Here is a 26,262-nt window from a genome sequence, read left to right on the forward strand (position 1 = left end):
TCAAGATGTTTATACATTGATTTTTTGCCTGATCTGGCATTAAAGATATTCTACTTTTGATTCCTTGGGAAAGGACTGTGTCCTTTTCCTATTGAGGCATGAAGTACAGTGAAGTTAATGTAGGCAAGACTGGATATCGACAGACTTAGTAGACTTTGAACCTCTTATCGTTAATTCCTCGAGTCCTGGAGCATGTGGCTATTCCATAGGCTCAGAAACCAAACTAGAGTCATATGGAGACCCTGAAGTTGGGTGACTAATTATACCATGACCCAAGGAAATGAACTGAGGTTGGGGCAGTTATATTACAGACAAAGGGGCAAGTAGCCTGAGTCAGTTTTCCATGCGAAACATTTACTTTCAATACACTTATAACGTTTTTTTTTTACTAATTTATTCTCTGTACATCCTGATTACAGACCCCCTCCTCCCATTATCCCTTTTTACAGTTCCTCATCCCACCTTCTTTCCCATTCTCCCTCCCACCCCCAAACTCTGCCTTGAGAAGGGGGACCCCCCCATCAAGTCACTGCAGGACTAGGCACATCCTCTCCCACTGAGGCCAGACAAGGCAGCCCAGTTAGGGGAACAGGATCCTCAGGCAGGAAACAAAATCAGGGAGAGCCTGTGATTCAGTTGTTGGGGCACCCACATGAAGATCAAGCATGTGAAGGGAGCCTAGGTCAACCCCATGTATACTCATTGGCTAGTAGTTTGGTCTCTGGGAGCTGCCAAGGGTCCAGGCTAGTTGATTCTATTGGTCTTCTTGAATACACTGATAACTTACTAGGAAGACAGTTATAAACTTCACTGAGGTATGAAACAAAAATTAAGGCAGGAGCAAAATTGTTATTAGGATTACAGTGTAAAGACACTATATTTTCATTTTAGGTGGCAATATTTAGGTCTGAATATCCATTTCAGTATTACAGGAAAAGTCCAATAGACTCTTCTTGAACTATCCTTAAATTAAAAATGTATAGCTTAAGTTAACACAAAACAAGGAGGCTCATCTCCCCAGTTCCATTGCTTCAGAAAGGTCTTGGAGAAGTGTAAAAAAAAAAAAAATTCTGATGAATACCAAGTTACCTTAGGTGCATTTTCTTCCATACATTCCACGAGGTCATCCACTATTTTTCCAAGTTTGTCGATGATGGAGTAATTACTCAAGCCTTCAGAAATATTTGAAAACTTGTCCAGAAGAGTAGTCAAGCTGACTGATAATTGTATCACCATATCTCGTAGCCAACAATGACTAGGCTGGAGGAAATTCAAAGAGAAGAGAAAGCACATATTATACATGTGGCAGACTCAGAATGCCCTTCAAATCTGTCACCACTTATTCACTGGCTGCAGGACAAAGAGTTTCCTCCAAACACAGGAGGTCAATTCATGTCTTTCTCAAGTCAGATTGAACAGTTCAAAATAAGCAAATGCATAGAGATCAGAAGAAATCATCAATGATTTTGTCCTTTCCTGAAAGAAAATTAAACCAAAAATCAATCTAGTCTTACACATCTTAACTTCTCTTCCTTGGCCAATAGAGAGCCAATTCTTACCCCACCCCCACCCCAGATACACATACAAAGTTCATGTACTCATGGACTTTAATTCTGTGGAAGATTACTTATGGCTTAGTCACTGCGTTTTCAAAAGAACATTATTAAATGCAGACGGGATTATCAAAACATTACTAGGAAAGGGAGTCTTAGCGCTGAAAAAAATTCTCTGTTTAAAACCAATTAACCTAAAAGTCTTAATAGATTTCAAGGCTTCTCAATAGGTAAATTCATGTGGGCAGGGTTGCGATTTGAGACCTGAATAGAAGAACTTCTCGTCGGTGGCAGTACCAGCTGTGTTATTTGTGGGAGTGAGTGCAAAGGGAAAGTGTATTTCTTGTTCAAAATTATCTTTCGACAATTTGCTCAAGAACTGTTTAAAATTTCAAGGTTGTGATAGCAGGGGTAAGCCAAGCTCAGGGCCAGCTCCCTTAGCCAGCTCTGCCCACTTAAATGAATACTGGAAGCTAGAATCGGGCATAACCACACTCAGATCTTGCTGAGAGTCTCCAGGTAAACAACATCAATTCCGAATCACATATCACATGTGTAGAGCATGAAAATGAAGGACGGGGGGAACACAGGTTGCATGAGGTTAGCATTTTTAATCAGTATTACTCTCTGCGGTTCCTCTATAGAGCATTCCAGAGCATGCAGGGGTTGCTCAGAAACTATGTTCTAAAAGGATATATGAAGGGATGAAAAAATGAATTAAATGGGAGCTAGAGGTAAGAATCGGTGGTTAAGGGAGCTGGAGAGATGGCTCGGTGGTTAAGAGCACTGACTGCTCTTCCAAAGGTCCTGAGTTCAATTTCCAGCAACCACATGGTGGCTCACAACCGTCTGTATTGAGATCTGATGAACTCTTCTGGTGTGTCTGAAGACAGCGACAGTGTACTTATATATAATAAATAAATGAATCTTTAAAAAAAAGAAGGAGCCAGTGGTTAGAGAGCACTAGTCGATTTTGCAGAGGACTTAGGTTTCCTTCCCAGCATCCTCAGGACAGCTCACAGACATCTCTAACTTCCGTGCCAGGTAGCCCAGTGGCCTCTTCTGGCCTCTGAGGACACTTGGCAAACACATAGTGCACACACATGCAAGTGAACACACTCATCATCATAAAACGTTTAAATGCTCTTCAGAAAAGGAATTACAAAAATACTCTCCATTCCATATCATCACTCTCAGCAAAACACAAAAGAGTAACTATTTGGCACTCACCAAAAAATAAAATCAAGGCCATCGTGTGGACAATGAAGCAAAGCACATTTCTATCAAAATGCTCACTCTCCAAGTACCAGGGATCAATCTTAGGGCTTTGCCCGTGCCAGCAAGTTCTCTAACACCGAGAAAGATGCTCAGCCCTTGATTTGCTGAAACAGTGGTTCACCCGGTAGCTCAGAACTCACTAAGCAGCCTAGGCTGGCTTTACACTCCTAATCCTTGCATTCAATTACCAGAAGCTGTAGTCCTAAGTGAATTTCTTCATAAATTTCATCACAGCATTAAAAATGTAATAATAGCTGAATAGATGTTGCTTAGTGAACTACTTTGCAATAAAGATCTACTAATTAGAAAGACAGAACACTTTGTTTGGATTGACATTTTTGGCCTATTTGTTATTTAAAACATGCATTCTTTATTATCAAAGAACTCACAGTAATTAATATCACATAATATCACATAGGGTTGGTCAAACTAATAAATCTAATTTCTCTATTAACTCACAGGGGGAAACAAGTAATTTGTTTAGTTATTATAAATTATAGAGCTATTCTATACTTGTTTCATAAAACAGTTTTAACTAACATTATATAGCAAAAAAGAAAGAAAGAAAAGAAGTTGGCTGATACAAAGCTGTACAACCAGTCTCGGCCATATGGCGATTCCATGTATTGTGATCTTAAACTCCATTTCCTGTTACCAATATTCTTGTCTATCCCCTCGGATCTTCTGATACAATTAAATTCCCAGGCTTTGAATTGAGGCACTCCTTTTATCCTATGGTTGTTCCTTTCAAAGTGTTCTTTCTCTCTTTTTGTGCCCCACAAAGACCCCTATTTAAAGTAGAGGACTGTGCTCACCCATTCCTTATATTTAACCAGGGAGCTCTATAATAGTTACTATCCCTTCTGTTCAGCTCTATCATTGGCATTACATCTTCTTTTATTTACGTATAATGTCTCAATTTCCCACACTTAAGTCATGTCTGAGAGATGGGATTTCCCAAGGTTTATCTTTTCAAACACAGGGACAACTTGTCTTAATAATATTAAATTTTTGTCACAAACTCATTCATTCTTTGCTTATTATCCCCACTTGAAGTCCAGACACGCTACTACCTTGTGATAATCCTGCCTCAGCTTCCCAAGTACAGTGATTAGAGAAACATGCCACCCTACACCAGGCTTGCTATAAACTTTTGGGTATCCTGGTAACAACTCACATATTTCAAAGCCCTTGCTATTATATTTTATTATTGCTTGTTCCACAGTTTTCTTAAAAAGACTGTATCTTTAACTTTTTACTGTGCATTCATTAATTTGTTTATTCAGCAATGCAGCAGCTTTTAAGACTCTTGGATCTATTCAGGAAAGAGCCAAAGTAAACAGATCATATTCAGTGTTGGATTCTTTTGACCTTCCTGCCTGGGGGTGGGGGCAGGGGGAACCAGTCTTAACTAGAAGCTCAAGAAGTTTCTTTTCTTTTCTTTTCTTTTTTTTTCTTTTCTTTTCTTTTCTTTCTTTCTCTCTCTCTCTCTCTTTCTTTTTTTCTTTCTTTTTTTAAAATTAAATATAGTCAACAATTTGCATGGAGAACAAAACACACTTGAGTAAGTATTTCATTTGTGAGAGGACCAGAGGTCTGCTTTTTAATTCTTCCAAGATCATGGTTATGAAATAGATGATTAAGTGTTGTCAGATTCACAAACAGATGAATTAAAACAGCATCATTACTGCTTCTTATCTATCAGAGGCCATTTCAAATGTAAAGACTTTAAAACAAATATTAACTTACAAGAACCACCAGAAGCCCAGAAGATAGAAAGCTCTCTTTCACTCAAAGAATGTGAAAGATCAAGACAGTTAACAGCAACCCCAGATGTCAGAGACAACGTGCAGCTTTCAGATTTCTGAAGAACATATAATTTGAGCCACCTCCCCCCATCCATGCATATAGCTATCAAAAGAAAAGACTTTTAAATAGGAAAGGTTGCCTTTGGATTTTTTTATTGTTGTTGTTTTTTGTTTGTTACTGTTTTCTCATGACTTCATACTTTATATAATCTTATCTTTCTGCTACCTGCTGACTTTCACCCTCTGGATTAATGGGAGTGGGTTTGTGTGACACTCGTGGCCCATCGTGTGCTCCTGTATATTTGCAACAAAAATTAATCTAAAATGCCGATTGACTCCATGACATCAAACCAACATCTCTGAACCATGAGCAGATCGTGAGCACTAAGAATTCAGCTATAAACTTTCTTACAGATCTCATCCTTTTTAAAATACCAAATAGGTGACTTTACTAAATGATGCAAGAAAAGATGTAGTGAAAGACAGAAATAATTATCAGTAATCTAAACACAAGTAGGGATATGACTGTTTTTTGAGGGGCCATAATGAAGATACCCATGCACTTCTAAGGGCAAGCAAATGTTAAAAAATGCAAGGATTCTGTGGTGTGTGATACAGCCACACTACAGTTTCAGAACTGGCAATTTGAGCCGGGCATGAAGGAAATGTGGCAGAAATGTGTTGGGGCTTGCTAAGTCTGGCATCTTTTTGCCCTATCGGAATCTGACATATTTTTCTGCATCAGTTTCAGATGTACAGTTTCTTTGTAGACACCATAAGATTCATGGGATTCACGGAGAATCAAGCATCCTCGTTAGCTACCTGCTCTCTTACTGAGCCTACATTTGGTGTATTGCCAATATCCGTCAGATTCAGAGGCAGAAAAGGCCTGGCTAGTCAACTTTGAATGATACTCACAAGGCATATTCACTCAGCCTCTAATTCTTGGCAACAGCGATAGAACCCTTTTGGTGGGTAAATCTAAACATTCCAATAAAAGCGCTTTGTAAAACATTATGTCCTAACACAGCAAGTACAGACTTCCCAAAACCTTAGGTCCTTTTGGATGATGTGGGTGTCGGGGATGACTCTGTTAGTTCTCCCTGACCAATTCTTTTGGATGTTCACGGCTTTCTCTGCTAACTTTGCATATTCTTGTTTGAATTAAAGAGATGGGCAGTCTTTAATTCTGACTAAGATGGTAATAAACCCGGGCACCATCCATGCATGCTGTTTCTTGGAACAGGCCTATAAATGGCCCCTTAGCCAGACCCAAAATAGCAAAGCGAGAAAATATTGCAGGGATCTGAGGGCAGCAGAGACTGATGGGTTGGAGATCTGATTCTTAGTCCCAGTCTCTTCACTTGGAATTCTAGGCAAGTCAGCCCATTTTCCCTTTCCCTTCCTCCATTAGTAAGAGAAAAAGATCTCTCTGATCTGTGTTTGGCAAATGCTGGACTCAATCCTCTTTGGTAGGTACTTTATCACCACATGCTATGGTGAACATTTAGTATCTGAAGTACAGTTTGCTGTAGGTATGAACTACACTGTGGGTTTTCAATAATGTAAGGAAGGTAAAATATTCCATTGATTGTATTTGGCATACCGTAAACTAAATACAATTTGTTATATTCAATGTTCTTTTGAACTTTTGTTTTAATGTGGCCACTCAGCATTTGAAGATTACATGTGGCTCTTTCTTTTCTATCAGACAGTAATTGATCTACAGGTTCTAAATGATGTTTCAATCACATTTATTAAGTTTACCCAAAGTGCTGTTATGTAAGTATGTGAAAAAGTGGACACTTGACTCAGAAAAGCCAATAAGAAAAATCCTTCCCATAATTGCTGGTGGTGGAAGAAGCTATTAGTCGTCTTTGAGTCGGGCTAAAACTAAAGTGTGTCCATTTGGAGGCTCTGAGACTGTCGTGGTACAAAGAAGAAGCATTCTGCACAGATACAGGAAAATATGCAGAGTCAGAAAAACTCTGTTAGCTTTGCAACCTTAGTTCCCGTGCGACCCACACATGCCCAGGTGCTTGTTAGTGAGCTCTTCTTTAGCATATTGTAATAATGGGACCTACCTTCCTTTCCTCTGTCCTTTCCCTTCTTTATCTTTTCTCTTCCCTTTCCTTCTTGTGGTTAATCTTGAGTTCACTATTATCAAAAAGGACCACAGGAGTCCTTAGTGGAATATGATGGGCTTTTTCAATACTCACAAACCTGGCGTTTTCACTACCACTAGATGTTGCCTGGTAAGTATTTTTTGAGCAAATACTATATGCATAGAATCATCTAGAGGATGGGAAAAAGTACAACAAAGTAAAAAAGAACCTCCCCGCTCTTTCTATAGTTAAGATAGAATTAGCAAGTAAGGAATAACAAAATAATTCTGCCATCTGGGCACGGTGGCACACCCATGTAACAGCAGCATTTGGGAAGCTGAGGCAGGAGGATTGCAAGTGTATGGCCAGCCTGGGCTACACAGACAGAGCCTATTTTAAAATTATCAAGTTATCATGATCGTAAGGAAAATAATGATGGTGACAGCTACTGCATGTCACACGTAAGGCTTTCTCAAACATCTTAAACATACCTTACAACACTGAGATGAGCACATACACTTGTGCTGTTTAGTTGCCCTATACATGATACGATGCTAGACCCATAGTAAATGGAGGTGAAATTCTACAGAAATTAGGAGATAATAAACCAAAAGACAGCATTCCTTCAGCAGGTACAGTGCCAGTGTTGGTGACCACTAAGTCTTCAGCACTAATCAAAACCCTCAGTTCAGACTTAATGTGGTGTCAATTTTCTGTAGTCCCATATTAAACAAGGGAGAGAAAACACAGTATTGTAGATAACGGCCTTGTATGAAAAACAATAACTTAATCTGCCCTTAAAAGAGCTGGTAAGTTAGGTACCAAAATGGCCACAGTTCCGTAGTGGGGTAAGTGGATGAGCAGACGTCCCTGGCAAATGTAAGCAGTACCCAGCGTGGCACTGGGCTTGAGAACAAGCATGACTTTAGGGGACAGCGATGCATCAGGCTCGGGTGGTGAGTTGGAGTAGGAGGAAAATGGTCCTCCAGTGAGCTGGGATGAGGCAAGATTATGAAAAGTCTTATCAACATCAGGCTTAGGAATGTGGCTTTCAGCTTTCAGTAAACTGGAACAATAAGGTGGTTCTTGAGCAGAAATGACTCAATACAAATAGAAGGCTCACATGCTCAATACAAAACTCTTGCAAGCAGGATGGCATGCAATATGCCAAAGTCTAAGGAAGAGGGAGCAGCGCTGTTGGGGTTCAGATGGTGTGTGCTGAGTTACAGGTACCTAGCAGTCACAGCCACCTTGGACACAAAGGAAATCACAAGTGATTACACACCAGGGAAAGATCCGACTTCCTTTCTTTGCATCCTCCCACTCATACGGCACTACAGGTGTAGAACAGAACAACAAAAGAAAACAACCTATCTGTGGAGTTTTCATCTTGTAAAGTCTGTGAGCCAGGGGAAGGTGATCTATCCAATAGTCCCATAAACCATCGGGAAACTGATTTCTGTAACCCTCATTACAATTAACACCCGTTCCTGTTTCAAAAACGAACCAGAGGTCAGTCCGCATATATGAAGGAGGAATACATCGCAATTGGATAATTATTTCTAAGTCACTCTGTCAACCAAGGAACCAAAGTATCCACTAATAAGTCATGGGATGGTGAAGGAAAACACAGAACACAGAGCCAGGTGAAGGGGGTGGGGGGTGGGAAGGAGAATAACCTGAGAGTGAAGTTGTGCATGTCTGAGGAAGGTGAGGCTTACTGTCACCATAATAGAGGTCCTCAATCAAAAACTTCCCTCTTAGCTGCTCCTTTTAAAAATGCTTTGGGAACTGGGTGTATAGCTCTGTGCCTGGGAGAAGCACAGTTCTAGGTTTGATCCTAAACACCCAAGAAAAAATTAAAAAGGATGTATGCCTAAAGATGTGTACAGGCAAAACAGATTGGTAGCTCCTAAACAGGATGTTCATGTGGTTTTAGTGTCTCTAAGACTATTAATGAGTAAAAACAGAAAAATCAGTTGAATATGTGAAACCAAGTAGCCTTGTGGGAATGACATACACTGCATGCTCTGGGAGGGGCAGTCTAAATAAGTGCCATCATGTGACACCACAGAATGCATAAATTCCACAGAATTAGTAGGAACCATCAATCATGTTTGAAAAGGGACACTTTGTCGAGGGGAAGGGTGACTCATTTAAAGAATTTCAACGCTGCAATGGCGAAGAAATGACTGAGCGACTTTTGAAGGAGACTTTAAGATATGATCTGTTGATTTCCTATTGTAACTAGAACACATTACCATTAAGATGGTAAGCAAGGTCAAGTTTATTTTACAGTTTGTGAGGCCAGATGTGTGGAATAAATCTTACTTAACTGAACCCAAGGCACCCATCAGGGTTAAGGGAGAACTTCACTCTGCTTTCTTTAGCTCCAGCAAGCTACTCACTCACAGGTATTCCTGCTGCTCAGGCTTACGACTTTAAAGGTGGCAGAGAGATCTCTGCAAATCTCCCTTTCTATCTTAGACACATCTAAATCCTCGATCAGGATGCAAGTGTACTGACCTCGCCCAGCTGGCAACCCGAACTAATCTTTCCAACCTCAAAAAAGTTTAACTGAATTACTTCTTGATAGTCCAGGTTAATCTTATCTCAAAAGTATTGACTGGATCACTTCTTCAAAGTTCCTCTTAGCCAGATAAATTAACAATATTTTTGATATAAAAATCATGCTACTGAAGAGATGGCTCAGCAGCTAAGGGGTACCGTTCTCTTCCAGGGCCCAAGTTCAGTTCTCAGCATCCCGTCTAGTAATACTTCTTGCCTCTCTGAGCATCTGTACCGTACCATGTGTGCACACACAACTTAAAATAATAAAAGTAAATCTTTAAAATTCAAAATATAAGTCATGATCATGGAACGGACGTTTACCAGAATAGAAATGAAAACACACACACACACACACACAAAAGAGAGATAAATTTGAATACAGCCAAGACATTAAAATATTATTGCTACATTTATAAGAGTTGAAAATATGCCGCTGAAAGCTAAGATAATGATTCTGTGCTTACAAAGCACATTCTAAAGTATTTAGAAGCAAATGGCCATGACGGACACAGTTTATTTGGGGAAAAAATGATATAATAAATATCCATGTAGAAAAAAAACTGTTTTGATAAAGTAAATAAATTCAGGGAAGGAAAAAAAAAAGCTGAAACTGGAGTAGACCATGTAGTATTCTTTGGATATTCTTAGGATTATTCTGTACAACTAAAGGAATCTCGAAATATGTCAAAGAAAACTGTGACTGTGTATATATAATTTGCTCTAATTAAAAAGAATGAGCAATTAACTCCGGCATCTTTTGTTAGGGGCTGATGCACACATTAGAGCGAACACAGCTGTGTGGCGACATTCAGCAACCATGTGCCCATTTATCCAATAGTAACTGCTGGGTAAAGAAGAAATCTAGCAGTGTTCATTCAAAACCTAAGCTTAAGAGGTTCAGGGAAATATCCACCTGGCTGTATTACAGTTTTACGGTTGTGAGATTATCTGTAGATTAAAATACTAACCTGATGACCATTTTCGGGAGAACCTGCTAGGTTTTTGCCTAAGGCCAGCAAGGAAAGTAGACTTTCCTTTTCTATCTTTATCCACTTTTAACAACAAAAGTAGAAAATAAACTGTATCCTGACCAATGCCCCAAGGCTGACTTTTATTGCTTTGGCCCCAGGGATCTTTCTGGCATCAAGTGCCCCTCCACCCTTCATTGTTTAAAGACAAAAGATTAGGCAGCTGGGACTCTGACCACCAACAAATCTCCACAGGCCACTCATCTGGGAAACGCCTCTGGCCTTGGCAGCAAAGAACCCTTTCAAATGAAGGTAAAGGGTAAGACCCCAGTTTCTGTGCTAAGCCCTCCGAACCAGCTTGGTTCTTCCTGCCAACTGCGGTGGCCAAGAACAATGTTTCTCAGTAGTTCCACGATAGTATGCCAAGACCAAATAATAGCAGGCTTCTCTCAATTGCAGAAACACGCACAAAATATGTGGCAATAAGTCGGCCTTATTTTTACAAGCCTGGCTCTAGCTATCACCAGCCCATACTGAAATTTATGATTTAGTACCGTCTATGATTAGAACGGCACAAAATCATTTATTTAGTTATTTCCCCGCTTAACACTTACTTTGCAAAGAGCCACAGGATTGCTTTGAGCAGGTCTGGTAATCGCCAGTGTGATTGCCAGTCTCGAGGGGGCTACAGTCCAGAGTGGGAAGGCTTTATTACCGAGTGGCTTCCTAACACTTGGCTCGGGGCAATCATTATTCTTTACTTCCCCATTTTCAGTAACCCGGAGTGAAGAGTCAGATGCTTGGAATGGGGTGAGATGGAGAAAGAAGGGGTTGTTCTTTTTAGATGTGTCGTGTACAGGCTGTAGAAACCCAGTCAAAGGAAGTCTGGCTGTAAACCTTCTTGAGTCCTTTGTAAACTATGAACCCATGTACCTAACATACAAGGTTTCTTCTCACCCGTGTGTGTGTGTGTGTGTGTGTGTGTGTGTGTGTGTTTGTGTGTGTGTAAGGGGGGTGACATCATTGTGCAAAACCATGACATAAAAGCTACGTACGTACTTTCCTCCCAATCCTTGTTAAGATTGTCTATTTGTTTGTCTTTGTTATTTTTGTGGTGCTGGGATGGAACCCAGGGCCTTCCATGGGCTGGGCAAGTACTGACACAGCACAAGAAGCTCTTCGATGGTCTTCGCCAAACACTTGCTGACTAAGGGAGCAAGTGACTGCATTGACTACTTTATAATCGGCCTCGACTTTTCCATTTCTATTTGCAGAAGACCCTACTACCTGACCTGACGGTGGTCAGGCTCAAGCACAGCTGGTCCAGCATGAAGATGCATCTCCTAGGGCATTCTAAAGAACATTTGTGAGTTCACAGTAAAAAATGCTTATCAACTGTACTGGCTGGTTTGGTGTCAACTTGACACAAGCTGGAGCTATCTCAGAGAAAGGAGCCTCAGTTGAAGAACTGCCTCCATGAGATACAGCTGTTAGGCATTTTCTCAACTAGTGATCAAGGGGGGAGGGTCCAGCCCATCGTGGGTGGAGCCATCCCTGGGCTGGTAGACCTGGGTTCTATAAGAAAGCAGGCTGAGCAAGCCAGGGGAAGCAAGCCAGTAAGTGACATCCCTCCATGGCCTCTGCATCAGCTCCTGCTTCCTGACCTGCTTGAGTTCCAGCCCTGACTTCCTTTGGTGATGAACAGTGAAATGGAAGTGTAAGCTGAATGAACCCTTTCCTCCCCAACTTGTTTCTTGGTCATGATGTTTGTGCAGGAATAGAAACCCTTTCATCAAGTGAAAGAAGTATAGCATGGACAGTCTCTTGAAAGGAAAACCTTATGCAGTATTTGAAAGGTATTTTAAAGAACAAAATAATATACTTTTGACTGACCCACGAAAGACAGAAACAACACATGCATAGTCAACGTGCTAGTATGAATATTTATTTGATTTAGAGACAAATGAGAGTTAAAAAAGAGAGAACAGCTCAAATAGCTTTAAATTTACTCCAGGATCACAACAGCTACAGTGAGTCAGTATGGATAGCATGTGTTGAAATTTGTGCCAATGTTGCAAGTTGGAACACATAGTATAAAACATCTTTCTGGATGGCAGAGCTTGATGTCTTATGAGTTTACAAAAGCATGCAGACTTACTATGCATCTTTTTGGTTTAGGTAACTTGAGTGGTGTTTGTCCACAGCCTAACATCCAAAATTTACATCAAAACAAAATTAGAATGGCATACTTTTATTCAAAGACCCCATTGCATGCCTAATAAGCTCAGAAATAAAATAAAATAAATGAAATGGGACTAAGAGTAATATATACATGAGACATTGTCGAAGAGAAATTCTAACATGATTTTACATTGACGCCCCTTTGAGAGATTCCCGGAGAAAAATTGACATCAGTTGTTAAGTCTAACCAAGATAAGTTGTTTCCACTTAATGTACAGGCCTAAAACACATACTGAAATGTTCACTGGTAATTAGCAGCAGCTGGAGGGGAAAATTAAAAAGAAAAGTTATAGGGCAAAATCTAAAACAATATCATCTTCAAGACAAAGAGCAGATAATGTCTGTAATGATCACTCAGAAATGTGTGAGCTACGTACCAAAACATCCATCCCGGCGACATAGTTGAGGGTTATCATATAGTCATTTGGAAGATTTGCCACCTACAGAGACCAAGAAATGAAAAAGTGAGTAAATACAAAAGTGTTTCTAGAGAAACTTCATACACCCAACCTGTCATATCATTAATGTCACATGCCCATTTATTGTTCAGTATACAATGCTTGAGTTGTAAACCCAATCTTGGGTGCCTAGGTATATACCATGCCCAGTACTGGAGACCTAGGGAACCACCGAGGGCTAATTGAGTCATAGATCTTGGAAGAGAACATACAACTACCATTTTATTAATTTTATTTAGTTCTTTTTTTTAATTGAATAAATCTTGATTTGCAACTGTAGCACTGGAATTCTCTATTGGGACAATATTCCAATTTATATCTGCATAAGGTTGTTATGACTTTCTCATAGGTGGTTCTCACTGTGATATGTCAGAACGAAGACAGAAACATCTAGAAGTACAAGTTTACAAGTCACAGATGATGTGCTGCATTTTACATAACAGTTCCCATGGTGATGCTAATGGACACTCTAGCTGGAGGACTTCTATCCTAAGTTGATCCTATGTAAAGTCAGTAAAGCTTCAGATGGACAAGGCTCCATTTAAGAAATGAACACTTGAGAGTTTAGTTTAGAAACCTTGGGTTTTGTACGATAGGTCTCAGCTCACTTACCTTGGCTTCACCACGACACGCTGCACCAATCTGACTAGCTTCTAAAGGCTTTGAAAGCATCTAACTCGTGTATGGCAAAGTGCTGGCATGAGAGAGTAAGCAAGGAGCTGGAAACTAGAGAATTCAGATTAAGCTATACACTATTGATTTCCTTCTTAAACCAGAGATCCAGTTACCAATGACTAGATAAGTGAATGTGCTAAACACTTTATAAACTGGTAACCTGAGTTCTTTATCGAGAATTAGCTAGAAAAAGATGGTTTGAATGGTTTATACTGTCTTATTCTGTGTCTGGTATCTTCATTGTTCCTAAAAGCTGAGATCATATGCATATTTACAGAAGCAGGTTATCTCTGATAATCTTTCTGATCTTGCCAATATAATCTGAAAGCGATGTGGTAAGAAAACCCTAGCCAAACTCAGAAAGCGTCAGAGCAAAGCCAAGGTAGGTTGAATGGCACCTCCAAGGTCAGAGGCACCAGGAGTACCTGGAGGAAAAGAGAAACCCTGGCTCCCTGAACTTGTGTCTGCACTGAGCCACGATACAGGCTCTTGCTAGTACTTGGCTTTCACTGTTTGCTTTCCAATTACTGTCTGAAGAGGATTTGGATCTGAGCTACAGATATTTATGATCAGTTCATACATTATGGTATTACTTTCTCAGCGTTTGCAGTGTGTTGAGCAGGACTGCGAAAGCACAAATAATCCTGTGATAAATTCCAAGTCTCTGACGTCTATTGATCCCTGGGGAAAGTTTTAGAGAGAAGAGGGAGCCTCGGACCTGAGAGACAGATGTTGCTTAAAGATGTAGAGTTTGAAGTCCAGGCCAACAGCACAGGTTCTGAAGACAGATGGTTTACACTGGATGCTGGCCCACCACCTGCTAACTCAGGTGTGGGGAGTTACTCCAACTACTTCAGCTTTCATTCCCACATGCACACATGGAAAGTAGACTACAGAACAGCCAAAGGTTCTAAGAGGATTAAATAACTCATACTAAGGATTACCTGGGCATGGGGATGCATGCTTCTTTCTATTCGCAGCACTTCAGAAGCTGAGACAGAAGGATAGCCATGAGTTTGGGAACCTTGAACTACATAATGAGTGTCAAGCCCCCCTAGAGTTAGGTGACAACCCTTTCTCTAAAATCCACAGTAAAATAAAGAGAAAGAGGCACCTAAGAAAAGGCAGGAAAGTCAGCAAAAAAAAGGAAGAAAGGCAGGGTGGGGGGCTTAGATGTGGTATATGAATGCTTGCAGTAGAGGGTAGCATACTGAATACATACATATTGTGTATGAGGAACAGAATTGGAAGCTTGTGGTATTTTTGAGGGACTAGCTAGAAAAGAGATACTGCATTAGAGACACATTAGGGAGGGATCTCTGCATGCTGGGCTAAGAGATTCCCGACGGAAGAAGCACCGTCAATAGGAACAGTAGCCCTTAGGCACATTACACTATCTCCTAGGACTTTCTACTTTGTCTCTGAAAGAGGATTACATGGCTAATTACTAAGATTAAGTCTGGTTAGAGGTTTTGGCAAGCAGGGAAGGAACAGGGTAGTAAATTCAAGATGAGTATTTAGTCTAGATTTAAGAGTGGAGAGATCAGAGACAAGCCTCAAGTTTACAGTGATACCAGGGAAGAGCTGGACGCCCGTTCAACATGTACACCAGAGAACAGGTATCTCTAGAAAAGCAGGAACTAAATCTGAGTGTTGGTGTTGCACACCTGTAATTCTAGCACTTCAGAGGTAAAGAAATGGGAATCCGGGGTTCAAAGTCGTCGAGAGATACAGACAGACTACCTAGAGGGATGGGGAATTTAGCCTGGGCTTTGTGAAATGTCTCTGGAAGAGGGAAACTAGAGAGATCAATGAAGAATCAGAGAGGCTTCTTCCCAAAATTGAGAGACCTACAGCCAAACATTAGGCAGAGCTTAGGGAACCTCAAGGAAGAAAGAGAGAAAGGACTGTAGGAACCAGAGGAGTGGAGGACACGATGAAAACACAGCTCACAGTATCAACAAAGCAGCACTCACCCATGTTCACAGAGACTGAATCAGGAACCATGGAGACTAATGGGGTCAGGGATAGGTCCTCAATATACACATGCTGTGGTTGATTAGCTTGGGTTTCATATTGGACCCCTAAAAGTGGGTCTGGAGTGTCTATGACTCTTTTGCCTGCTCTTGGGGCCCTTTTCTTCCTAATGGATTACTTAATCCAGCCCTGATATCAGGGTTTGTGCCTAGGCTCATTGCATCTTGTTATGCTGTATTCGGTTGATGTCTCTGGGAGACCTGCATTTTTTTTTTTTTTTTTTTTTCTGAAAGGAAATGAAGGAGCAGAGCATCTGGAGGAGAGGAGGAAATAAAGTTACATTTTCTGTAGATATCTGACATCTGACCATATTCAATGACATTAGGGGAAGAACCGAAACCAAACCAAACAACAAAACAAACAAACTCAACTGGAGCAAAAAAAAACAAAAAACAAAACAAACAAAAAAAACAACAACAACAAAAAAAAAACCAACCCAACAACAATAAAGAAAAGAACAGCAACAAAACGGCAAAGGAGAGCAGTCTTCAGAAAGGCTCGATACTCTGCCAAACTAAAGTCTTGGCAATGCAACTTGGCACTGGCTGTTTACCAGACCCTGCAGGTATTTGGACTCGGGAGAAAAGAACACAAAGTCAAGACAGTTAACTCCATCTCTGGGTCACTGGTCTAAAATGTCTGGCTCTCATGATTCAAATGTCGTCAAGGTCCTTAAAGGTCAAGCAACCAATGAGCACTTGGACATCTGTGACATGACCCTATGCCCTCAGTGTTTCTCCCATGTCCATAGCAGTGACTCATGGTTTCCTTTTATCAATCAACCTTTCGGGAATGAAGGTCAGAATCCTTAATCTCATCAGAAGAAGCGATGTTCACGAATCCCAGCTACAGCAGGGAATGCTTAATTCACCCTTGCCCAATGTTCCAGAACATGGCTTTCAGTCCTCATGGATACCTCAGGAAAATACTTTTCATTGTGTTTGGTCAATTTTGTTTTTCCCCATTAGTACTGTCTAAAAACCTAAACCTAACTAACTAGATCAGCTATCATAGATTTTTTTTCAAGGTTATTTAGGTGATTTCTAAAAAATAAAAAAAAAAATTAAAAAAACCCATCCAAACCAATCAACAAAAAACAAAACATGAACAACAACAACAACAACAACAAAACAAAAACCCCAAAAACAGCAGCAACAACAACAAACCAAGGAGATAACTCAGTTGTGATTTTAAAAATTAATATGACTTCAGAAAACTTTCTATACCACCTCTCATTAGTTCAAAACACCTAAACAATAGCAAATAGCCACTGTTTTCTTTCAAAGAACAGGGTGATTTTGTGTGTGTGTGTGTGCCTATGTTGAGAGGGATCAAATTCAGTTCCTTATGCACACATGCTTGTCAATAACTGTACTCACCACAGCCTAAGATGAGTTTTTAAAATCTACTTCACAGGGACATAATTTGAACATGGTTTGTTCCTACAAAATCGATGCTGGAAATTTTTGTTGTTTTTGTTATTTATTTGTAACTCCCTGTCCCCCTCCTGTGTGTGTGTGTGTGTGTGTGTGTGTGTGTAAATCAGAAGACAGCTGTGGCAGTCAATTCTCCTCTTGTACCTGTTGGTTCCAGGGGTTCAACTTAAGTAAGCATCTTTGCTTACCAAACTAACTCAACAGGCATGCTGAAATTGAATCCCTATTATGAAACATCGTGAGGAAATGTGAGACCTTTGAAAGGTAGCTAGGATTCTGTACGTAGGAATGTGGACTGTTCTCTTAATATAATGTATAGATTAAAGGGTTGTCTCAAGAATATCTGCCCTAAAGCCAGTCTGACTGAATCTTTCATTTCTGTCTGGCCTTGTGGTACATTGCCCTTTCTTAGGACTCTTCCAGACAGACCCACCAGATACAGTCTTTGCTTGGACCAAAACTGTGAGCTAAATTAAAACTCTTCATAACTTACCAAGACTGAGATACTGTACTATTAGCAACAGAGACACATAAATATGTATATGTGTGTATACATGTATATCTTATGATTATATAACTATATATATATATATATATATATATATATATATATATAGAGAGAGAGAGAGAGAGAGAGAGAGAGAGAGAGAGAGAGATATGATGATGATGATGATGATGATGATGATGATGATGATGATTCCAGCTAGGTTATAGTAATAAATGCAACAGTTTCCCTATCACCATAAGATAAAGTGGTTTAGAAAGTAAAATTCATTAGATTACCCTGGTAATTCATAAACAACAGCCGATTCATTTTCCTTGGGCTACTGGCAAGGCATTATCAATTATGAACATCAACCTACCTCAAAAAAATTTTAAGAAATACATATTTAAAGATGAAATAGACCAACTAAAAAGAATTTGAAATTCACATTTAATTAAATTCCCCCAAGTAAAGGGAAGAGAGTTTCACACACGAGAAGAAGCCTAGAGAGACCAGATGGAAAGAGTCCACTTGAACTAGCTCAATATTTGGATTCCTTCCTACATGAGCACTGAGAAATGTTCAACACTATATTTCAACTATCCATAAAATTTTCTTAAGTGTGGCTCATCCTTACCCCAGATATTTGACTCTTTCCTTAGGTAGGTCTGACATTGCCATTGAAAACAAGTCTTGCAACATTTTTTTTTTTTCAAAAACAAAGCAAAATGTTCTGTAAATAGATGGACTATTATGCTAAGTGAACATGCCAGAAGAATTTCAAATAAAAGCCATGAGGACCATAGGAGCAGTACAAAATGTCCAAGAAGAAATTAAAAAAAAAAATTAAAACTATAAATCATGTGCTTCTTTGGCATGAGAATCACCCAAGCAAACATACTTAAGGTCTGTGGGCACAATGCAGGTTGCCACCTACTGTAAAGACAGAACTGGTGGAGAGGGACGACCAACCAGAAAAAACAGCTGGAAGCACAAAAGCAAAAACCAAACCAAAAAATCATAGTGCCTGCTCATGTCCTTTCCATTGTTAAGAAAAAGAAGGAGGAGGAAGCGGAGAAGGAGGAGGAGGATGAGGAAGAAGGAGGAGGAGGAAGGGGAGGAAGAAGAGGAGGAGGAGAAGAAGAAGAAGACCAGGGTGAGGGTTGCACCTGGAAAATCGAGCCCTCTTCTTGCATACAATTTTCTTATTTTCTGTAGTCTGGCAAGATTGATGTATTCTAGGCAGTGCAACCTAATGAGACAACATTGTGGAATAAAATAATATAAAGCCGAGAAGGGCTGTGAGATTCTCTTATCATATAGATCCTCCTGGGGCCCCTGACTTCTCTGGGAAGAGGAGAGAGCTATGTACTGCCCCTTCGGAAATGGAGAGAAAGCACTGGAGAGTACGAAATGTGAAGGACTCTCAATCATGCCCATGTTTCCCATTTCCACATTCAGAAAAGTGGATCCTTCTAAGTAGTTTGCCTATGGGCAGATGAACAGGTAGGCATTCAATGGTTTTCCAACCACCCGGTGGCCCTAGCTTCCACCCAGGTGCTTTGCCCATCCACCCTTTGAAAGAAACTGCAAGTATCTGTCTCCATAACCTCAGTAGTCACTCCTGGTGAAGGAATGAAGCTGAAAGTGTATCGTAAGAAATACTTAACTTCCTTATAGCCATGAGAAGCAGAGACCAGCCCTACAGTTTCTGAGCAAACCATCACGTACTTTCATTTTCCGGAGAAACATTAAGCTTCCTGAACCCACATCCACAAGCTGTACCCCAGCACTTCTGCACTGGGGACCCCACAGCTCCCTGAGAGACTGTCTGGGTTCCTCTCCTATCCTACCAATTTTGGTTAAAGCGGTGGCTTTTGAGCATTCTTTTAAAAGCTCCAATCTATGCCAAACCAAGTTTAATCTGGAAGCAGGGATCTATAAACAAAAGTCAAAAGGATTTGGTGGCCATAGGAACCGCTGACAGCCACTGTCCCTGGGGGCAGGAAGAGGGAAAGGGCCCCAGAGCTTGGCTTTGGCTCTCTTCAGTTTCCCCTTATGGTTACAGGTAGAGCAGCTCTACATTCACTCTATGCCCGGGATACCACCTCCACCACTGTAAAAGGCCAACGAGCATTAGAAGGCGCTTATGCAGAGATTTTTCTATTTCCACTCTCACAACCTTTTGATAAGATTAAGCACAATTAATTTCTTCTACATATGAAGAAAACTGGGACAGAGAGAATTTATGTAATAATAACTGACTTAAGAAAAACTTGCTTAATGTATAGCACAAAATGTTAAAATGGAAACTGAGATGTAGAAAGGTAACTACTTACCTAATGTAAGAAGAGCTAGGATGTAAACACAGATCTAGCCAAATTCATGATTTTAACCCAAGTACACATGAGCACAAACTGGATCCTATGGTATGCTGTGAAATTTTTAAAACTAGTTACATTTATTTATTTATTTATTTATTTATTTATTTATTTATTTATTTATTTATTTATTTAGTGTGTGTGTGTGTGTGTGCTCCTGTGCACATGAGATCAGTGTTCTTCTCCCTTATGGAGGAACCAGGGACAGAACCTGAGTTGTTGGCTTGTCCTTAAGGTCCTTTAGCTACAGAGCAGCCCTCTTGCTGGCCCCACTGTTTACTGTACTAGTACAGTGGGGCACTCACACTGTAATTCAGAGAGATGATATATCAAACTCGATCAATGATTTTCTGTGCTCAGGGGTTGTTTTATACATTTTAATTTCCTCCTCTATAAAATACAGGCTTTGAGTTGCATAGGTCTTCATTCAGTTACAAGGGACCTTCAAAGCCTGTTTTTCCTAACTTGACTTATTTTCAAATATTACCAAACTCCCCCTTTCCAAGCCTTTCTTATTTCTCATCTTCTTAATGATTTTGGAGGGTTTTTAAAAAATATTTTTATTTGTACATTTGTATATACAGTATTTGTTCAGTTACAAGTTATTTTTAAAAAATCATAATCAGAAGATAAATGCAAAAATAGAGAGTCTTAGAAGGTGTTTGTCATACCCACCTGTGCTACTTGTAAAAATAGCACTTTGACATTTACAGGAAGTGGTCCTTCTGAAACTTTACAATAACAAATAAAGACATTTCTCTTTAGCGTTGCATTAATCTTCATACGTTCAGCCTGTGATCGGATACACCCTCATCTCCCAACAAACAGACCAGCTATTTTTACGATGTATTTTATGCTATGTATATGAGTCTTTGTCTGCATGTATACCCTGTGCACCATGTGTGTGCTTGGTGCCGAGGAGGTAAGAAGTGTGTATTGGATTTCTTAGGCCAGAAGTGAGTGACAGAACCCAGGTCCTCTGGAAAATCAGCCAGTAATCCTCACTTCTGAGCATCTCTTCAGCCCACGACCACCTATTTGAAATTTGCAGTTCTCTTAGACAGCTCTCAGCATCCGCCAATATAGTAGCAGCTCCAGAAGGTTATTTTCCACTGACCTACTTTAAGCATACTTTGGAACTTTGTATTAATAGACATGCTTAAAATCTGCATAATGTAGAATCGCTTATAGCATTGGGACCAAATTACAGGGACAATAACAACCTCTTGATCTCCCAACCCCCACCCTAGTACTAGATATTGAACCTAGGGCTTCACACATGCAAGTGTTTCTGCACTGAGCTACATCTTGAACACTTTGTCTCTAAACTTTTGACTGAATAGACCATCTAAAGCAAACTGTTCTGAAACCTCTTTACAGAACTTCATGAAAAATGTAGGTGCCTGGACATTGTCCCAGGCTTATTGAATCAGTTCCTTGGATTAGGGCCCAGTGTTTCATAAGCACCACAAGAAATGGTGATGTGCATCAAAGTGTAGCCTGTCTTTTCTCCATTCACCAAACAACACTGGACAATAAATGTGACGATTAGCTTTAATTGTCCATTTGAGACAATCTAGAATTACCTAGCAAGAAAGTCTACCTGAGGGATTGTCTACATTAGATTAGGTTGGCTTGTGAGCATATCTGTGAAGGACTGTGTTGCTTGCTCTAATTGGTACAAAAACACCTAACCACTGTGGGCGGCACCATTCTCTATGCATGACATGCCAACTATATTAGAATGGAGAAACTGAGCTGCACACTAGCATCCATGCATTACTTCATTGCCCTCTGCTAATCGTGACTATGATGTCACCAGGCGTTTCAAATTTCTGTCCCCTTGACTTCTTCTTGATGATGGAATAGAACTTGGAATTGTGAGCCAAATAAACTCTTCTCTCTTACGTAGTTTTTATTATTCACAATGGAAAAGGAAATTAGGACAATGAGCCTGGTATCTCTGCATGGATTAAAAAGATCACAAGTTTGATGAGCCCAGGACTGTCTACACATGAAAGTCCTATTTAAAGCAACAAAACAAAACAAATCACACAGAGAAGAAAACAACAAATCTTTCAAATACTTGAATTTTGTGCTGGCGATACATGTAACTCAAAGATAAAGCACTTACTTAACAAACACAGTTCCTTATTACCACATCCCTACCCCCACATACACACAAGGGAGGGTAAACAAATGAACAGCTTCTGTGGATAGACACAGAACTTAGAATAAAACACATATCGCCTTTTTAAATATGATTTTTTGGGTCACAAATTAACAAATTTCTTTTCTTCTTCTTCCAAAATTACTTCCTCCTCAACCCCCCTCGCCTACCCATAATCAGATATTCAACACTGAACTGAGAGCCAACAGACAAAAAAAGCTACACTGCTTTGCTCACCAGACTTCAAGTAAAGTGTTCATACACTGTCAGCTATTTTATGACTTTCAGTGCTAGGGAACAGACACAGGGCCCTGTGCACACTAGGCAAGAATGCTTTTAAATCTGGAATGTCTTGGCATGTCAAGGAATCTGCATAAATCGTGTGTGTGTGTGTGTGTGTGTGTGTGTGTGTGTGTGAGTGTGTGTGTGTGTGTGTGTGTGTTTCTAATTCTTCACTGAGAGTAAATTACACAAAACCTAACTGCAGAACTCAGCTTTGATTTCCAAGTTTTGTTATGAACACCACACACACACACACACACACACACACACACACACACACACACACACAATAACAACAACAACAACAACCCACAAACCAGTAATGTGTATCCAAAGGTGAAGCTCATTGTTCAATATACTAATATCAATTAAGTTTATTTTATTTATTTCTCCACATAACAACTCTTATTTCTTCCCCATTTTTGTATCAGCTGTATTCCCTCCTCAATTATAATCACCTAGAGACACAGAGTTGGGAAATTTTCACTCAGTTTTCTTTTTTTTTTTTCTTTTGGGTTGTCACATAAGAACTAGGCCGACCTCCAGCTCACGATTCTCCTGTCTCAGCTTCTTGAGTCACTGCATGTGTATGTTGTCATGTCTGGCTCAAACTCTGATGATACTGGAATCATACTCAGTGGTCCAAGTAACTATAAAGTATCTCTCCTAGGCCAGGAGAGTAGGAAGTATTGCACCTCCATTGTACTTTGCTCCCTGACCTGAGTCTTAACAGAAGTTACCAAGAGAAACAAAGCAGGAAGTGGGTTCTGCTGAAGACACATGTGTACTGCATGGTTTTGGCTGAGGGAGGACTTCCAGGGTGACAGTCATGGAGGAGAGTGGCTCTGCTCCTCCTGCTACATTCACTGAGGTCAAACGTCTTGTCACACAGGACAGTCTTGTGCTGATAGGGAGTACAGGTGTCCTGTGGCTATGGCTTGTACAAGACCAGAAAGGCGCGTGGCAGACATGAAACTCACTCAGTAGATAATAGGGGAAAGCCAGTCACTGTCTTTGACTGAGAGGACAAGACCAGCTAGGAACCAAAGTCACTCCGTTGCCATTCAAAGGTCCAGTTGTACAGACAAACCCTCCATGACCTAAGCATCTCCCATCTGCCCAGAAGAAGCCCTTCAGGGTCGTACAGTGATTCCTCGTCGTAGAAAGCTAGGAACTTATATTGTGGGTGCCCTAAACCTATATGGTCAGCAAGCACAGGGAAGATTCATAGATGCTAAGGTCATTCCTTACTTACCAATTTTGTGATGTCTTTTACATTATCAGTCACAGGGTTCCCGCAGATCTCCTTAGATTTGACCAGAGGATTAAATAGGAGCAGTTGAAGATAAATGCAGGTGATAATCCAAGTCTAGACAAAAAGCAGAAACATTTCTTGGTGTCCATCAGTTTTTAAAAAATCCAGAATTATGCAAACCAGTAACATCTTATACCATATGTGGTAGGTTCAAATATTCCAGAGCAGCGTTTTGTTATTGTTGTTGTTTTAAGCTGATGTCTTAAATGTTAAGCATTCAAGATGCTCTCACCAAACTGAAAAGAAAAAGAGCAACAGCAACAAAATAATACTGGCTCCAATCCTGTTTGAATTACTCTTTCAATGGCCTTACTGTTGCTTACAACTTCTGCTGTAAGCTTTCTACAGCCAGTTTCCTGATGGCAATTAGGGATGAACTTGTAGCAACATGTAACAGAATCATCACTTAGGGGGACCTCAGAAAAAGTAGGAATGCATGAAATTCATACCCTAAGGCTAAAGGGAACCACTCTCCTATTAAACGTAGACAATTTGGTGAGCAGAAACACAACTGTGAAAGGAACTTTCATTTAGATCTCTACATTGGCACACTGCTCTGAGGTTTGGCAAAAGGGCATGTCTTTAGATCGAAGACAGAATTTAACCTAATTTTTACAACAGCAAGAGTTACTAGGTGCAGTCAGTCTGTTTAGCTTCTATAGAGAAGCCATGTTCTTCACCAATACAATGATACTTTTGAATGGTGGCAAAATATTCTTTCTGTCTCTCTTGGTCTCTCTCTCTCTCTCTCTCTCTCTCTCTCTCTCTCTCTCTCTCCCTTTCTCTCTGTCTCTCGTATTCCCTCTCTCTCTATCTCTTTCCCTTTCCCACCTCTCTTACTTTCACAGACACATATACCCTTCAAAGAAAAATTATACCTTACATGATGAATTGGTTATTTTTATGCATGATTTGTTTTTCTTTCTCATAGTATATATTATAGACGTTTCCAACCTTGAGCACCCAATTTCCTCTCTTTTTTCCCCTTCAAGGATCTACAAACACATACGATAGCATCATACAAACGAACATCCCTCAGTATGCGTTTGCTGCATGCATCCATAGCCAACACAGAAATGTATTGTCATTCCCTAATTCGGGAACCATTTATAGAACAAGGTTCAGGAGGCAGAGGCTGCGGCAGTCCCCAGGGAAACGAAGATAATGAAGATGTTCTTGAAACTCAGAGGCAGGTAAATAAATAATACCTCACCCATGATAAATCTTTTGGGAGCACAGAGAAGAAAGCAATTAATCAATTAATCTTAAGGGGAGACAAAGGGTTAGAAAAGCAGCACCAGGGAATCCTAGAGAGAAAGTGTGACGTGACTCTAGCTAGAGCTAAAAACACAAGGTCTTTGTAAACACTGATAAAGAATGACCACAGAAAAAGTAAAGAACCTCAACAAAAGCATGCGAAAATATTTAAAAGCATATTAGATTTTTTTAGGAACTAGCATTCATCTATGACATCTAAAAATTATACAAAATCACACATGGCCATGGCTAGAATCTTATGTGGCTAACTCTACGTTAAAAGGAACTAAATTATTTTCAATCAATATCTGCACACTGACACACTGGACCACACAATGAATTTTTTATTTGCTAAAGTGTTGCACCGTGATACTGTTTCTGTAGATGCAGTGGCCTACAGATGGAATTAAATCTCTTTTTCTGTCACTGCTTGGGATCCCCTTTAACAGTAACAATCCCTGAGTTTGTTTAGGATTATTTTGAGCACTCTAGAGACATAACTGTTCATTAGACCATCTCCCTTGGACCCCAATAAAGACCAAATGGTAAGATGATCTGTCTGGGAATCCCTGTTTGAGGAAAAACTTGGCACATAGGTTTCCCCCCCCTAATATCACAGTCTTCCTTCCTGGGTATTTATTATACCGTGCCTTCCTTTTACATTGCTTGATGCTGAGATGTGACTCCTCCTGAAAATTATTTCTCCAAGGCCCTTTATCCTGATAAGATTTGGGAAGCCTTCCCAAGGACCTTGGTAACTGGCCAAACAGAAATAATGTTTGTATTGTAGGTCCTAGGAAATATGGAGGCAGATGACGCCTCTTGTCTTCACCATGAACTATTCAAATGAAAATTGGGGAGAGGAAAGGGGAAAGGGGGAACAGACAGAGAGAGATAGAAAGACAGACAGAGTCAAACAATGATGAGAAACAGGAAGAGACAGAGAAACAGGGAGAGACAGACAGACAACAGTTTCTCATTCATTCAAGAAATAGTTATTACAAACTTTATTGAGTAAATGTCATATGCCACATATCTCTCTAGAAGCGATGCTAGACACTGAACTAAAAGGCAGGATACCTCTACTTCCATAAATTTCACCTTTAACTTAGGTAGATGAACACAAACAGAAACAGAACTGAACTCGGGGTTTCTGAAAGAGCAGTCATTGTTCTTAATCTCTTAAGTCCCCAGGAAGGTATTTTAATTCAGGTGTGCATATTGTTTATTTAGACATAAAGCT

At 40.1% G+C, this 26,262-nt stretch overlaps 1 protein-coding gene across 2 annotated transcripts in view; it reads right to left on the minus strand.

Moving 5' to 3' along the window:
• The window catches only part of KITLG (KIT ligand), an 80,201-nt gene that overhangs the window by 22,995 nt on the left and 30,944 nt on the right, over positions 1-26,262 (minus strand). For both annotated transcript variants that reach the window (XM_080935171.1, XM_080935170.1), the window contains exons 2-4: positions 23,703-23,816; positions 12,902-12,964; positions 1,090-1,260 (exon numbers count right to left, since the gene is read on the minus strand). In XM_080935171.1, coding sequence (XP_080791297.1) covers positions 1,090-1,260; positions 12,902-12,964; positions 23,703-23,816 — 348 coding nt within the window. The remainder of the gene's footprint in view (positions 1-1,089; positions 1,261-12,901; positions 12,965-23,702; positions 23,817-26,262) is intronic.

Source organism: Micromys minutus (genome assembly GCF_963924665.1).
Source record: "Micromys minutus genome assembly, chromosome: 22".
Lineage (NCBI taxonomy): Eukaryota > Metazoa > Chordata > Mammalia > Rodentia > Muridae > Micromys > Micromys minutus.